Raw genomic sequence first — 15,886 nt, 5'->3', positions numbered from 1 at the left:
GTCAGATGAACACCTTAATTATTAAATTCCTGGGTCTACTTCATCTGTACACTCAATGGCCACAGAGTCAGTTCTGCAGCCAACTGATACAACCCCACCACAGCAGCTGCTGCCTAGCCGAGCGTTCTGCCCAGAGCAGGAGCCAGATGAATGAGGGTGAATAATACTGAGATGTCAGCAGACAGCAGGGAAGGGCACTAAGTATAGCAGGGCCCATATACGGGAGGAGGCAGAGTCACTACTTAGTCACTCAGCAGGACCCATAACTGGCGAGAGTAGGACAGAGGCAAATGACTGAACCTAACATTCATGAGGGTCCTTAAATGTAGTTTGGCCAAATGAGGTAATAATACAGTGATAGCAATACACACACAGAAAAAGCCTATCATGAGGCATCTTAATATGGATCCCATTGCTAGGTCACAAAACCTTATATAAATAATTCTGTAACTATTGTGATCATTACATCTTGTTATATAATGCTATCACATTTTTTGTTAAAAAATTACTAAATTGTTAATAATAAGTATTTTAAATTATTAGACTTTATTATTTCTTTATTTTAGAGAAATAATAATAGTAGTCCCCCCTCAACTTCAGAGAGGACCTCTACTGGAATTACTATAATGAAAAGGGAAGCCCAAAGAAAGACTGCTTCTTTTTATCACAGACTTAAACTGGACACTTGGCTGTGTTGATCAGAAGCCAAAGCCTGAATTTGGCTTTATTCTGTGCTTGAACAAAGCCCCAAAGAGAACAAAGTGTAGAATGTTGTGCATTTCCTCCTTCCAGGCCCAGCACCTCCCAGCTTCCTGCCCACCAAGTGGAGAAGAGGATAAAGAATGAATCACAGAACAGAAGCAAAAAAAATTGTTTTAAAAACAAAAGACTCCTTTTGATGGTGAGAAAGGAGATGTAGGCAGGGGCTCTGGGAAGTTATTTTCTAAATGATTACTAGCTCTTAACATATTGAGAAAGGTAGTGACAATAAAATGCTCATATCTGCAAAGGGCATAAGGAGACCTCTCAAGTTTCCTTGCTGTTTCTTTGTGCCAGCGAGAATGCAAATACAAGTCACAATAATTCAATATATGTTTCAATGTAACAAGCCACTGAGCTTGTTATCTTCATAATGCATGGCAACTGGAAAAATTATATATTTTTTTTCCTCCATAGCATGTCTCCGTTCCTTTCTTGAAACAAATCAAAGTTCCCTTTATCAAATCCCACGTGACAGAAACTTTAAAGGCAGCTTTCTTCTAGGGCATACAGGCAAACAGCTTTTGACCGGTTTTCTGCTCTAGCTCCTGCAGCTTTGCCCACACTCTACCTGGGCGGGTTTGTGCACCCGCACCTGCTCCCCGAGACTCACAGGTTGGCCAGGCCGGCCTTGCGCACTGCAGAGGAGATGGCTTTGATGGCCGTCAGCATGGAGTTCAGCAGCTGCGTGAGCTCCCCTGTCCCTTTGGCCTGACGCCCCCTTTCCATCACATAGCGGGTCAAGGTGAGCATGTCCGTTTCGAAGGGGCTTCTGTCTGTCATCGTGGCGGGTAATTTTTCAAATCTTTTTTTCCCCCCTGCAGCAAGCTTTGTTTGTCACTAAGAGCTGTAGCTCCGTGCTATCAGAGCTGGCCCAGGATCTTTAAGGAAAAGTGCCCCAGATCACGTGATCGAGGTAACTGGACAGCCCTCACGGAAATCCTTCTGGCATGGCCGGTGCTGCCAAGGCACCCACCACACACAAGCTGTAAATAGAACCAGGCAGCCCAGAGATACAGACCTACTTTCTTTTGGTGAGCTCCTTTCTTTAAAGTTCCTAAGAAGCAGCTATTTAGTAACAGGTGGGAGATGAGAAATCCAGCCACTAAAAAAAATGACCCATAAAACCCTCTTATTCAAGGACTGAAAAGGATTTTTCACATCTATCTACTGCAGAACCTGATTCCCTTGTGGTTTATAGAAGGCAAATTGGCAGATAGCTTATCTGGGGTATAGGTGACGGTAATTATAATGGCAATCCTGGAACTTCTTAGCCAGGGTTCTTCCATATAAGTTGGAAAAGAATGTCTTTTATTTCTAAAAAGCATGCATGACGGGATGGATATTCAAAATCGATATCCAAATCAGAAAGAAAAAATTCTTTTCTTAGCACAGTGCCTAGCACCAGGGTTATTTTATCAATTTTTCTATATTTTCAGTTTTATAACGAAATAATACTTGCTTACTGAAAAGGAAACACAACAGAAGTATATAAAGAAAAAGTGGAAGGCCTTACCATAAGCCCAACCCCCAACCTACTCCCTAGAAATAACTGCCTTTACAGCTGGTGGGGGTCTGTATTGGTAATAAGCATGGGTGGGGGTCTGCATAGGGTGATCTAATCACTTTCTCTAGGGACAGACAGATCTGGCTCTGAATCTCTAGCTAGTTATCTGCTAGTTGTATGAAGCCTCAGTTTCCTCACTTGTAAATGGGGAGAATGATAAAACGTCTGCCTTATAGAATAGTTGCGAGGATTAAAGTAATAAGATGTGCTTCGCGCATAATAGGTGCTCAATACTTGTTAGTTATTATTACTCTTCCAGTATTTTGATGTATATTAACTATTATGTATACATATATAATTCCATTTTACAAAATAGAATATGCACATTGTTCTGCAATTTGATTTTTTCCTTTGACAGTTTTTTCAATCAGAATGTGTTTAGCTGCAAGTAATAGAAAACTCACAGCAATTTAAATATGTGAGGATTCATTTTTCTTATATTTTCTCATGAGTCCACTTAGAGGTGGCTGTTAGCATTTATTTAGCTATTCAAAGTTTCCATTAGGGACCTCTATTTCTTCTCTAACCCTTGGTCTGCTGGCTTTTGCCCCTATGCTTGTCATCTCATGGGCACAAAATGGCCACATAGCCCTGAAATTCTAGCCCACACTGAAGACTCATACAGAAGAGAAAATGCAGCTCCGACTGCGTCAATTCCCTTTTATTAGGAAAGAAAAATTTCCCCAGAACACACCCCCTGCCCCCACCCCAGTAGACTTGCACTTACATAGAATTGGCTAGATCTGTATCATATGGTGATCTCTCGCTGCAAGAGTTGGATCAATCCATCTACAGTGTCTGCCTTAGCAAGACACCTTGGGAATACATTCGCATCGGTACACATAAAGCACTGCATTCCAGTGCATGGACAGTTAAATTATTTTGGAAATGTGTGCTCTTCAAACAATGCTGCAACCAGCTTCCTCATCGTTGTACATGGACTTATGCAAGGGCTTCAGTAAGATGCAGCTCTAGAAGAACTGCTGTATCACAACAGTTTAATTTTGGACATCACCAGCATATAACCAGAAAACTCTTTTTCTATAGCTACTGGGAATTGTGAGAACTGTAGAATGGAACTTTCTTTGAGCTTGATGAGTCATGTTGCCATGAATAAATAACTAAGTTTTGTCTTTCTCATGAGAGATCAACCACAATTCTTCGGACATAATTATAGAAGGAGTTGTGACTGGCTGTTAGGAGTTCTGGGCCAGCGAATGACTGCAAGATGAAGAGAGTGGCCTGGTTGATTGGTTTCCAGGTGCCATTTGAAATCTAACATTGTCATCTGATTAAGGGTTTCCCTCACGATGGTGCAAAGCAATGCCACTCAGAATGGACCATCATATCTTCCCTAGAGAAATAAATACATACATTCACACAAAATGCATTCACAAATATTTATGGCAGCTCTATTTATAATTCTCAGAAACTACAGACACCCAATGTTCTTCAAAGGTGAATGGATAAATTGTAGTAGGTCCATAAAATGGAATACTACTCAGCAATTAAAAGGAACAAGCTATTTTCACATGTAGCACTGGGATGAATCTCAGAGGCACTGTGCTGGCTGAAAGAAGCCAGTCTCAAAACAATATATACTGTATGATTTCATTTATATGATAGTCTCATAAAAACAAAGTTATAGAGATCAAAACAACTCCATGGTTGCCAGGGAGTAGGAATATGGGGAGCAAACAGAAAACAGGAATATTTTACCTGATAGAACTGTTCTATATCCTGATTATGATGATGGTGACTTGATATGTGTTAAAATTCATAGAACTGTACATTTTTAAAAAGTCATTTTACTGTAAAACAAAATATAAGTGGATCATGGACAGTCTGCAAATTATACTGGTCCATGATGAGGTAAGTAGAAAAATTGAAAGTATTTAGAGATTTCTATAGCAGTTTTCCTATGTTATGTTTGTTCTGATTTTATTTTTTTAAATGTAATTTAAATCTAACAATAAAATATAATTTAAACTTAAATGAAATTATAATGTAACACTAAACAATTGGGGCCTATATTTTGTAGCTATTTTTTATTTCATTTTCCCAGCAACTTATTTTTACCACTTTAACCATTCTTAAGTGTACAGTTCAATGTCATTAAGCACATTCACATTATTATACAACTATCACCACCATTCATCTACAGAACTTTTTTATCTTCTCAGGACAAAACTCTGTACCCATTAAACAACAATTTTCCATTCCCACTCAGTTCCCAGCCCCTGGTAATCACCATTCTACTTTCTGTCTCTATGAATTTGACTACTCTAGGTACTTAATATAAGTAGAATGATGCGATATTTGTCCTTTTGTGACTGGTTTATTTCACTTAGCACGATACCTTCAAGGTTTATCCACGTTGTAGCATTATTCTGAATTTCCTTTCTTTTTAAGGCTGAATACCATTCCATTTTTTTAAATATACTAAGTTTTGTTTATCCATTCATGGGTCAGTGGACACTTGGGTTGCTTCTACCTTTTGGTTATTATGAATAATGCTGCCATGAATGTGATTGGACAAACATCTGTTCAAGTCCCTGCTTTCAATTCTCTTATGATACATACTCAGAAGTAGAATTGCTCTATCACATGGTAATTCTATATTTCATTTCTTGAGGAACCACTATACCTTTTTTCCGCAGTGGCTGCACCATTTTACATTTCCACCAGCAGTGCACAGGGTTCTAATGTCTCCACGTCCTTGCCAACTGTTGTTATTTTCTGGTTTTTGATAATAGCCATTCTGAGTGTGAAATGATATCTCATTGTGGTTTTAATTAGCATTTCGCTAATAATTAGTGATGTTGAACACCTTTTCATGTATTCATTGACCTGTCCTGTAATTCTTTTTGTTGTGTTTTATAAAAGTATCTGTTTACAACAGATTGGAAGTGAAACAAACAAACCAGTGCTTTAAAACAACTACCACAAGAAGAGCTGGTGCCCAGCACACTGTGGGTGTGAAAAATGAGCAAAAGACTGGATAATTTGGGGATCAGGAGGGAGATGTATTCATTAGTGTCACTTAGAAGTAGTCAACTACTCTCTTGTAAAGGAACCTGAGGAAAAGGCTGCTATTTCTGCCATCATCTTAGCCAAGTATGACAGCTGGGTGCAGCAACATACCTCTTGCAGCTACATTTAAATGTTAGAAGTTCGAGTTACCCAGTGATCTAAAATTGTAGCTGATGACCTTTCAAAAATGCCACAGTTCTTTCAGGACACACGACGGGGTGAAAACTAGTAGAGCAGCTGTGGTGGAAGCCAGAGGAAGAGAAAAGTGCATCCAATTCACATTTATTTCAGTGCCACTGATACACTGGAGACCACAAAGCTATCTATGGCCTTGCTTAATGAAAGATGCTCACAGACCCGAGTCTAAATCTATAAGGACAAGCAGACCCTCCTGACAATTGAGGCAATCTCACTTCCACGTCAGGGCCCTTCACCCAAAGCCAATAATCTAGAATGAGACTCTGGAGTATCAACAGAGAGACCATTCTTTATTAGCAAAACTCTGCTAAGATGTTTTACATGCACTCTCTCATGTAATCCCAACATAAGTTTTTTTTGTTTTAAAGTCTTTAGTCAGAAAAGGTTTTATTACAAGAAACAATTCCATCAGGTAAAAATGCAAAAAAAAAAAATGCAATTATAGTAAAATGTTTTTAAAAATCTGCACTTTTGCTTCTATAGGACTACTGTACTTACTACATACCTGAGCAGTAAACATTAAATGAATTTTAAACTTCTTCACAGAAGGAATCTGAATCCTTGCAGACTGCATCCGCTTTTTCTCACACACTAATCAAATCAGCTTGATGCTTAAGCATCAACTTTGTGGGATAATAGAAAACAAAGATGGAAAATAAAGAATACATTTTCTAGTTTCCTATAACATAGTTATACCAAGTCCAGTTTTCAATGTGTAAAAAACATATAGGAAAGTGCTACATACATTATTTAAATGCAAAAACAAAGTTAAAGTGGGACTGGCATATGTTAGGTCTATATTTTAATTTCATAGTACTCACTGTGCTTTTTACTTGTATTCTCATCATATTATGCTTTTTTCTTTTTATTTTTTTAAAGACTATTTTTTAGAGCAGATTAGGTTTACAAGAAAATTGAGAGGAGGTATAGAGATTTCCCATTCCCCCTGTGCCCACACATGCATACCCTCGCCTGTTATCAACATCACTCATCAGAATGGTACTTTTTTTTTTCCAAGGATGAACCTGCATTTAAACATTGTTATCCTCTAAAGTCCATAGTTTACATAGGGTTCGCTCTTGGTGTTGTACATGCTATAGGTTTGGACAAATGTGTAATGACATCTGTCTATCATTATAATATCACTCAGAGTTTTTCGCTGCCCTAAAAATCCTCCATGCTCTGCCTATTCACCTATCCCCTCCCCCACCTTATCCCTGACAACTACTGATCATTTTATTGTCTTCCTAGTTGTGCCTTTTCCAGATGTCATGAAGTTGGAATCATACAGTATGTAGCCTTTTCATATTGGCTCTTCACTTAGTAATATGCATTTAAGATTCCTCCATGTCTTTTCATGACTCGATAGCTTATTTCTTTTAGCACTGAATAATATCCCATTGTCTGGATATACCACAGTTTATTTGTCCATTCGCCTACTGAAGGACATCTTGGTCGTTTCCGAGTTTTGGCAATTATGAATAAAACTTCTGTTAACATCCTTCTGCAGGTTTTTGTGTAGACATGAGTATTCAACTCCTTTGGGTAAATACTAAGGAATGCAATTGCCAGATCATATAGTAAGAGTCTATTTAGCTTTGTTAGAAACTGTATTCCAAAGTGGTTGTACCATTTTACATTCTCACCAGCAATTAGTGAGAATTCCTATAGTTCCAGATCCTCACCAGTATTTGGTGATGTCAATGTTTTGTGTATTCACCATTCTAATAAGTGTATAGTGGTATCTCATTGTTATTTTAATTTGCACTTCTCTGAAGACACGATTTGGAGCATCTTTTCATATGCTCATTTGTCATTCGTATTTCTTCTTAGGTGAGGAGTCTTTGAGGGTCTTTGGCTCATTTTTTCATTAGGTTCTTTGTTTTCCTATTGTTGAGTTTTTAAGAGTTCTTTGCATATTTTGGATAACAGTCCTTTATCAGATGTGCCTTTTGCAAATATTTTTCCCAGTCTATAGCTTGTCTTCTCATTCTCTTGTCTTTCCTAGAGCAGAGGTTTTTAATTTTAATGAAGTCCAGCTTATCAATTCTTTCTTTCATGAATTGTGTCTTTGATATTGTATCTAAAAAGGCATCACAAAGCCCAAGGTGATCTAGGTTTTTTCCTATATTATCTTCTAAAAGTTTTATAGTTTTACATTTGGGTGTATGATCCATTTTGTGTTAATTTTTGTGGAGGGTAGAAGGTCTGTGTCCAGAGTTTTATAGTTTTTGTAGTATTATGTTAGATTTATACCTAAATATAAATATTTTGTTGTGTGCTAATGTAAATGGCATTGTGGGGGGGTTTTTTCATTTAACATTTTATTTCTTTTTCCCCTCCCCGCTTCCTCCTCCCCTCTGGTAACCACTAGTCAGTCCATTGTCCATGTCCATGAGTCTCTATTTGTTTGTCCTGTTCATTTGTTGCTTTTAGGTTTATATCCCACATATGTGATATCATGTGATTTTCAACCTTTTCTGTCTGGCTTATTTCGCTAATTTCAAGGTCCATCCATGTCGCTAATTTGTTTTTTGTGGGTTTTCTCTCTGGTCCTTCTTGCTTTACGTTGTATACTTCAGTTCTAAATCTTTTGTGTATGATTATCATTACAAATATGAAAAGGATAGTTGTATATATACAGTCATCATTTTTCTTCTGCATGTGCCTTGTCTCCATTCCCCTTTGCGAATTTGGATCTTTGAATTCTCTCCTTTTTAATCATCATTGTCTCATTTTGTCCTTACGTATGCTGAATGTTCATTACTATCTTGCTATAGCAAATCTCTTCTTATTTTAAGCTTATAATGCCCTGTTCGTAGTAAGGTTTGCACTCCTCTGCTTTTATCAGCCTGCTAGTCACCTTACTCCTAATTATGCATTTTTTTTTTTTTTGCCATTTTGTTTTAGGTGAGCTAACCTCTTTCAGAATTTCTTGTAGTACAGGCCTCGTAGTGGAGAATTCCCTCAATTTTTGTATGTCTGGAAAGGTCTTGATTTCTCCTCCATATCTAAAGGAGAGCTTACTTGGATACATTATTCTTGGCTGGTCGTTCCTTTCATTTAATAGTTTGAATATTTGATTCCACTCCTTTCTGGCTTGTAAGGTTTGTGCCGAGAAAATCTAATGGGTTTTCCTTTATAGATTACTGTCTTCTTTCCCTGGCTGCCCTGAGAATTCCTGAAATTGTTGATGTGATTCGTTTCATATCTCACTGAGTTTTTTCAAAAGTACCATCCTGAATTCTCTGCCATTTAAATCACATATTTCTATGTCTGTAAGCTTATTTTCTGGAAATTTTTGTCTTTCTTTCTGAGCTGTCTTGTCATCTTGGTTGTTCATGGTGTTTAATGGACTATTTCTCCACTTGGGCATTAATGGAAGTGTGTTCTGCTTTTTTTTTTTTTTTCCCCCAGAAAGAAGATTTATTATGTAACGGTCTCTAGCCTGTTGCAAATAAGGTGTTTTTCTTCTGGTTTCCAGTAGGTGGCGTCTAAGCCTCTTGGATCTCTGCTTTATATAAAGTGTTAGTAATGTCCTTTTTTCCTTTTTTGTAGATGTTTAATCATGCTCACTACCCTCAATCTCAGTTCCTGTCAGTGTTAGTGACGGTTTCAGTAGCATTTCTTCGGATTCGCCTAGGTCTTCGCGGCATTCCATCAGGAAGGGTATGGGTGGAGGGGCCCTCTGGGTTGGGAGTTGGAGGCTACGGCTGATCAGTCTCAGTTTTGCAACCATGGCTGGTAAAAATCAACTGTTGTTTCTCTGCTGTCCCCGTTTTTCTGCCATTCATTTTTCTCTGCCTTCTGCTCTGATACTTGGGCACTGCTGCTGGCTGCATGGAGCACACAGCATTCTCAGGCAGGGCTGTTCAGGGAACTCTCTGCACCTTCTCCTCTCCCCTCCTCCTACAGGGAGCTCTGGCTGAGAGAGGCAGCTTCTTTGTTTCTCCTAGTCCACCACCTGACACCAGAGGTTCTGATCTGTGGTAGCTCTTATGTGCAGATCCCACACTCAGATATGCTGGTGTGCAGTTTGGGTGTTTTTTGTTGAATTTTAGATGTTCAGTTTATTGCTGTTTCAAGGGGAGAGATCTGGGGACGTCTCTCACTTCACCATGTTTAATCCAATCTCTTGGCATTGTGTTTTTTATTTCAATTTCCACTTGTTTATTGTTGGCATATAGGAAAGCAATCGACTTGTGTACATTAACCATGGATCCTGAAACCTTGCTATAGTCTTTTATTAGTTCCAGAAGTTCTTTTATCAGTTCTTTCGGATTTTCTACATAGATAATCATGTCATCTATGAACGAAGAGTTTTGTTTCTTTTTTCCCAATCTGTATACCTTTTATTCCCTTTTCTTGCCTTACTGCATTAACAAGGACTTCCAGTACAACATTGAAAAAGAGTGGTGAGAGAGTGCATCTTTGTCTTGTACCAGATCTTAGTGGGAAAGCTTTGAGTTTGTGTCATGAATAGATTTTGTCAAATGCTTTTTGTACATTTATTGATATGATCATTGATTTTTCTCTTTTAGTCTGTTGATGTGGTGGATTACATTAATTGATTTTAAAATATTGAACCAGACTTTCATACCTGGATAAATCCCATTTGTCTATGGTACATAATTCTTTTTAGACTTTAAGTGATTTGATTTGCTAATATTTTATTGAGGGTTTCTGCATCTATGTTCATGAAACATTGGTCTGTAGTTTTCTTTTCTTTTGTAACATCTTTGTCTGGGTTTGGTATTAGGGTAAGACTCATTGAATGAGTTAGGAAGTATTTCTTCTGCTTCTATCCTCTGAAAGAGATTTTAGAGAATTGATATTATTTTTCCTTAAATGTTTGGCAGAAAACACCAGAACCTGTCTTAGCCTTGTGATTTCTGTTTTTGGAAGATTGTTCATTTTTGATTCAGTTTCTTTAGTAGATATAGATGTATTTATATTGTTTATCTCTTCCTGTGTGAGTTTCGGCAGATTGTGTCTTTCAAGAAATTGATCCATTTCATCTAGGTCATCGAATTTATGAGCATAGAGTTATTCATAGTATTCCTTTATTATCCTTTTAATGTTCACGGGATATGTAGTGATGTCCCCTTTTTCATTTCTGATATTAGCAATTTGTGTCCTTTCCTTTTTGATTTGGTTAGCCTGGCTAGAAGCTTATAATTTTATTGATCTTTTTTTAAAAACTGGCTTCGATTTCATTGATTTTCTCTGTTGATTTCTTGTTTTCAATTTCACTGATTTCTACTCTGATTCTCATGATTTCTTTTCTTCTATTTACTTCGGATTTAATTTGCTCTTCATTTCCTAGTTTCCTATAGTGGAAACTTCAATTATTGCTTTTAGATTGTTATTCTTTTCTGACATATGCATTCAGTGCTATAAATTTCCCTTTAAGCACTGCTATCATGGCATCCCACAAATTCTGATAAATTACTATCGTATTTTCAATTAACCTAAAATATTTTTAATTTCGCTTGAGATTTCTTTTTTCATCCATATGTTATTTAGAAGTGTGTTGTTGAATCTCCATATATTTTGGGATTTTTCAGTTAGCTTTCTATTATTGATTTCTAGTTTATTTCCATTGTAGCTTGAGAGCAGACATTGTATGATTTCTATTCTTTTGAATTTGTTAAGGTGTGTTTTATTGCCCCAGATGAGGTATACCTCATGAATATTCCATGTGAGCTTGAAGTAGTCGAAAAATGCTAATTATATCTTATTGATTGATTATATTGTTAAGTTCAACTATGTCCTTACTGATTTTCTGCCTACTAGACTTGAGAGAGGAGTGTTGAGATCTCCAGCTATTATAGTGGATATTACATCTATTTCTCCTTGCAGTTCTATCAGTTTTGACTCACATAGTTAGACTCTCTGTTGTTAGGTGCCTATAAGGATTTTTATATCTTCTTACAGAATTGATCCCTTTATCATAATGTAATCATAATGTAATGCACTTCTTTATCCCTAATAACTTTCTTTACTTTGAAGTCTATTCTGTTTGAAACCAAGAAAGCTATCATTGCTTTCTTTGAATTATTGTTAGCATGGTATATTTTTCTCCATCAATTTAATTTTTTTTTTAAGCAATAGGTTTTATTTTAGTAATTGCATCTATTCACAAATGGACCTCAGGTCACCAGATGTGTAGACACAATGAGATTTTTGTTGTTGTTTAGATGGCAAAGGAAATAGATTTATTTAAAAATAAAACCAAATAGCTATTTTGGTCTAGATTAAGAGATGGCACCAAGTGTGAGATTCACATTTTGAGTGGCCACCTGTGGTGAGACTTCGATAATCTGGGGTTTGTCTATGATTTTGACTGTACAGTTGCCTTCTCTACAATTTCAATAATCCACCATATTTAGGGGACTTTATCTCTGCTCAGAGCTAAGTGGCTTGCTAACAGGGTAAACAGATTAGAAAGTCTCTTGATGTCTCAGGACAGTCCCCATGCATGAGGCCAAACATGTTTCCACAGGCCTTGCTCACAACAGCCATCTCAGCCAGGACAGGGAGGTTGTGAATCACTAAGGACCCCTTCTTCCTCCGTTGTTTGGCTAGGTTCTGTGGTGGCCCAGAATTCCAAAGCCCCGGGATGTTGGTGGCAGTGTGGGCTTGGATGTGTATGTGAGTCCTGCATCTGTTCTGTTGAACCTTGCCATGTTCATCATCACCTCCTGCTCTGCCAACTCCACATCTTCTTGGGTCACCACTAGTTTAATTTCATTCCATTTTTCGGGAATATCCAGACATTGGTGCATGGCCATGGCCACCTGCATCTCTAGGGGCTTTGTGAGCACGAGCACATCCTCAGGCATTGCTTTGTCTGGCACAATGAATTCATTAGGCTGGCAGACAGTTGTAGCCATTCCTCCCAAAACAATACAGGGGTTTAACACTGTTTGGCCACCCACTACAGATGTTCCTGCCTCTTCTGCTGCATCTTTAAAACCCTGTGTAATTAGTAGCATCACTTTATCCCTTTCTCTGTTGGTCATATTATTCCTGATTTGGAACTTCAGCATATTGTCACATTCTGTGACCCCATCCCCCACCCCCATTGTGTAGAGGGAAAACATTGGCACATACTATCCTGCCCATCATGTAAGGGTCATCAATGATAGGATAAACGTAATCCATGGTCTGAACAGAAGAAAGACCATGATGCTTCAAAGGAATGACAGAAATATCCATCCTAATGCCAATCCTTGACATAAATGCTCCCCAAAACTGCTCATCTTCTTGAAAGTGGTTATCTTGTAAGGATTCCAGCAATTCCTGCAGGACATCTTGGGGCACTTTGCAGCCATTGCCCTTCAGTTCCATGAATCTGGTTAGATGGAAGATCTTGTCCAATTCATAACTTTCCAGGTTTAAGGACTCCCGCATAGACATGGTTCTTGGGCTCACACACCTCACAGCTGGGCTCCTCCCCTCCATCTTCTAGGCTACTGATTCCTTTGCCATCCATGGGTTTGCTTTGAGCCCTCTGCCTCCTCCCCCAAACAGGTGCCACTGCTCTCACAATGCACCAGGAGCCTCAGGCTCCCTTAACGTCTCCCGAATAAAAATGCCTCCTGGCAGCAGTAGCAGCAGCAGTGGTGTGGAGGGCAGTAAGGCTGGCTCTGCACTGGGCACCTGGAGTGGCAGATCCGGCCCAGCTCCAAGGGCACCTGTGGGTACCAGGCCACTGCCTTCATCTATTTACTTTTAATCTATATGTCTATATATTTAAAGTGGGTTTCTTGTAGACAACATAAGTTGGGTCATGTTTTTTGATTCACTCTAACAATTTGTCTTTTAAATGATAAATTTAAGCCTTTGAAGTTCAAGTGATTATTGATATAGTTGGATTAATATTTACCATATTTGTTACTATTTTCTATTGATCGCCTTTGTTCGTTGTTCTTATTTTTGTCTTCTACCTTTTTCCTGCATTTTATGGTTTTAGTTGAGCAATTTATATGATTCAATTTTTTCTTCTTTTCTAGCATATCACTTACTTTTTATTTTCATACTTGCCTTAGAGTTTGCAATATCTTTTACAATTAATCCAAGTTCTCTTTCAAATAACATTACATCATTTTATGGGTAGTGTAAGTACTTTATAATAACAAAATAATCCTAACTCCTTCCTCCTATCCTTGTATCATTGCTGTCATTCATTTTACTTGTATATAAGCTTATATAAATATATATACATATATATAAATATATATATATATATATAAGCAGACATAGTCAAATACATTGTTGCTGTTATTATTTTGAACAGAGTGTTATCTGTTAGATCAATTAAGGGTAAGAAAAGAAAAAGTTTTTATTTTACCTTCATTTATTCCTTCTTCAGTGTTTTTCCTTTCTTAATATAGATCTAAGTTTCTGGCCTGTATTATTTTTCTTCTCTAAAGAACTTCTTTTAACATTTATTGAAAGGCAGGTCTACTGGCAACAAATTCCCTCAATCTTTGTTAGTCTAAGAAAGTCTTTTTTCTCCTTCATTCTTGAAGGATAATTCACAGGGCACAAAATTCTAGGTTGATGAGTTTTTTCTTTCAACACTTTAAGTATTTCACTCCACTATTTTCTTGTTTGCATGGTTTCTGAGGAGAAGCTAGATTTAATGTTATCTTTGTTTCTCGAAAGATAAGGTGTTTATTTCCTCTGGCTTCTTTCAGGACTTCTTATTTATCTTTGATTTTCTGTAGTTTGAAGATGTTACGCTTAGATGTAGTTTTTTGGCATTTATTCTGCTTGGTGTTCTCTGAACTTTCGAGATTTGTGGTTTGATGTCTGATATTGGAAAGAAATCCTTAGTCATTATTGTTCCAAATATTTTTTTTCTCTCTTCTCCTGGTATTCCCTTTACACACTATGTTACACCTTTTGCAGTTGTCCTACAGTCCTTGGATATTCCGTTATTTTTTTAAAGTCTTTATTCTCTTTGCTTTTCAGTTTTCAAGGATTCTATTGATATATTCCCTCAGAGATTCTCTCTTCAGCCATGTCCAGCTTATCAAAGGCATTTGTGAATTCTATTACAGTGTTTTTTGACACTGTATTTCTAATGCCAGTATTTCTTTTTGGTTCTTTCTTAGGATTTCCATCTCTCTGCTTACATTGTCTATTTATTCTTGCATGTTGTCTACTTTATTCATTAGAGCCCTTAGCATATTAATTATGATTGTTTTAAATTCTTCGTGTGATAATTCCAACATCCCTGCTATGTCTTGTTCTGACACCTGCTTTGTCTCTTCAAAATGTGTTTTTTGCCTTTTGGTATGCCTTCTAATTTTTATTATGTGGTTAGGGAGCAGGCCACATTCACTCTGAGGGATTTGGGGAACAAATGATGCTCACATGGAGCTTCTACCCCCATCCTGGTCACAGAGTGTTCCAGAAAATGCCAATGGCATAGTTGTGGTTGTGAAGTCAGGGCAGATGGGTGCCCTAGAGTCAAAAATGCTTTCTTAGCTTTTGGCAAAGACACAAAGCAGCAAGTACTCCATTGTGCAGAAAATTACTTTAAAATATTTAGAAAAAAAAATTAGGCTTTTGGCCAAGTATGATTTTAATTTAAAAGGTGAAGAGTACAGCTATGGAACCTCTAAGAGCAAAAGTCAGACCTATAGATGAGAACAGGGAGGCATGAGGGTTTCTTTACAAAGCCTGCTAATGCTGTTACTTGATAAAAAGAACTTGTTAAAAAAAATTCTTAACAGCCAAATATTTGAGTGGCTAGAAGTAGTTGTTTTCCTTTACATATTTGATTAGAAGTAGGAAAGATCTCCCACTTTAGGGACAGTGAGATATTGTGGCACCTAACAACCAACAGACCTGAGTTCCTGTCAGCTTTCTACATTACACTCAGTGAATGCCATCCCTTCGCCCTCATTAGTGAAGGGCATCAAAGTATCTCCAAGGTCAAGCCCAACTTTGATATTCCAAGAATCATCAAAGGAGAGTTGCCGTGCTCCTGTTTCTCTGAGTCTGTCCTTGTCTTTCTTCTCAAAGAATGAGACAGAGAAAGATTGGATGCATCTATAGTAGAACACAAACAAGTACCAGGTGAAAACTCTCAGTTAAATAAACTCATAGCTCAATCAAAAAACATCACACAGAGCACACAAACAGGTGGGAGAATATCATTTCCCATCCAGCTACCAGATCACCACAATCTCCCTCAATGCTTTGAGAACCAGAAGTTACAAGAACTGACTTACAAGATGGTTAAAAATCAAAAGGTGCTTTGTGAGTCAGGGGAATTTCCTGAGAGGGCTAGCCACAGTGGGAATTGGAAAA

At 37.6% G+C, this 15,886-nt stretch overlaps 1 protein-coding gene and 1 pseudogene across 1 annotated transcript in view; both read right to left on the bottom strand.

The window, feature by feature from the left end:
- FBP2 (fructose-bisphosphatase 2) overlaps positions 1 to 1,617 on the bottom strand; it is a 33,074-nt gene extending 31,457 nt beyond the window's left edge. The window contains exon 1 of the mRNA XM_011382217.1: positions 1,373 to 1,617. Coding sequence (XP_011380519.1) covers positions 1,373 to 1,542 — 170 coding nt within the window. The 5' untranslated portion in view covers positions 1,543 to 1,617. The remainder of the gene's footprint in view (positions 1 to 1,372) is intronic.
- Positions 1,618 to 11,814: 10,197 nt separating this feature from the next.
- On the bottom strand, positions 11,815 to 13,130 carry LOC105306927 (annotated as a pseudogene).
- Positions 13,131 to 15,886: the final 2,756 nt, after the last annotated feature.

This window comes from Pteropus vampyrus, unplaced genomic scaffold (genome assembly GCF_000151845.1).
Source record: "Pteropus vampyrus isolate Shadow unplaced genomic scaffold, Pvam_2.0 Scaffold465, whole genome shotgun sequence".
NCBI lineage: Eukaryota > Metazoa > Chordata > Mammalia > Chiroptera > Pteropodidae > Pteropus > Pteropus vampyrus.
The sequence above is the reverse complement of the archived record's forward strand: the minus strand, read 5'-3'. Positions and strand labels throughout refer to the sequence as shown.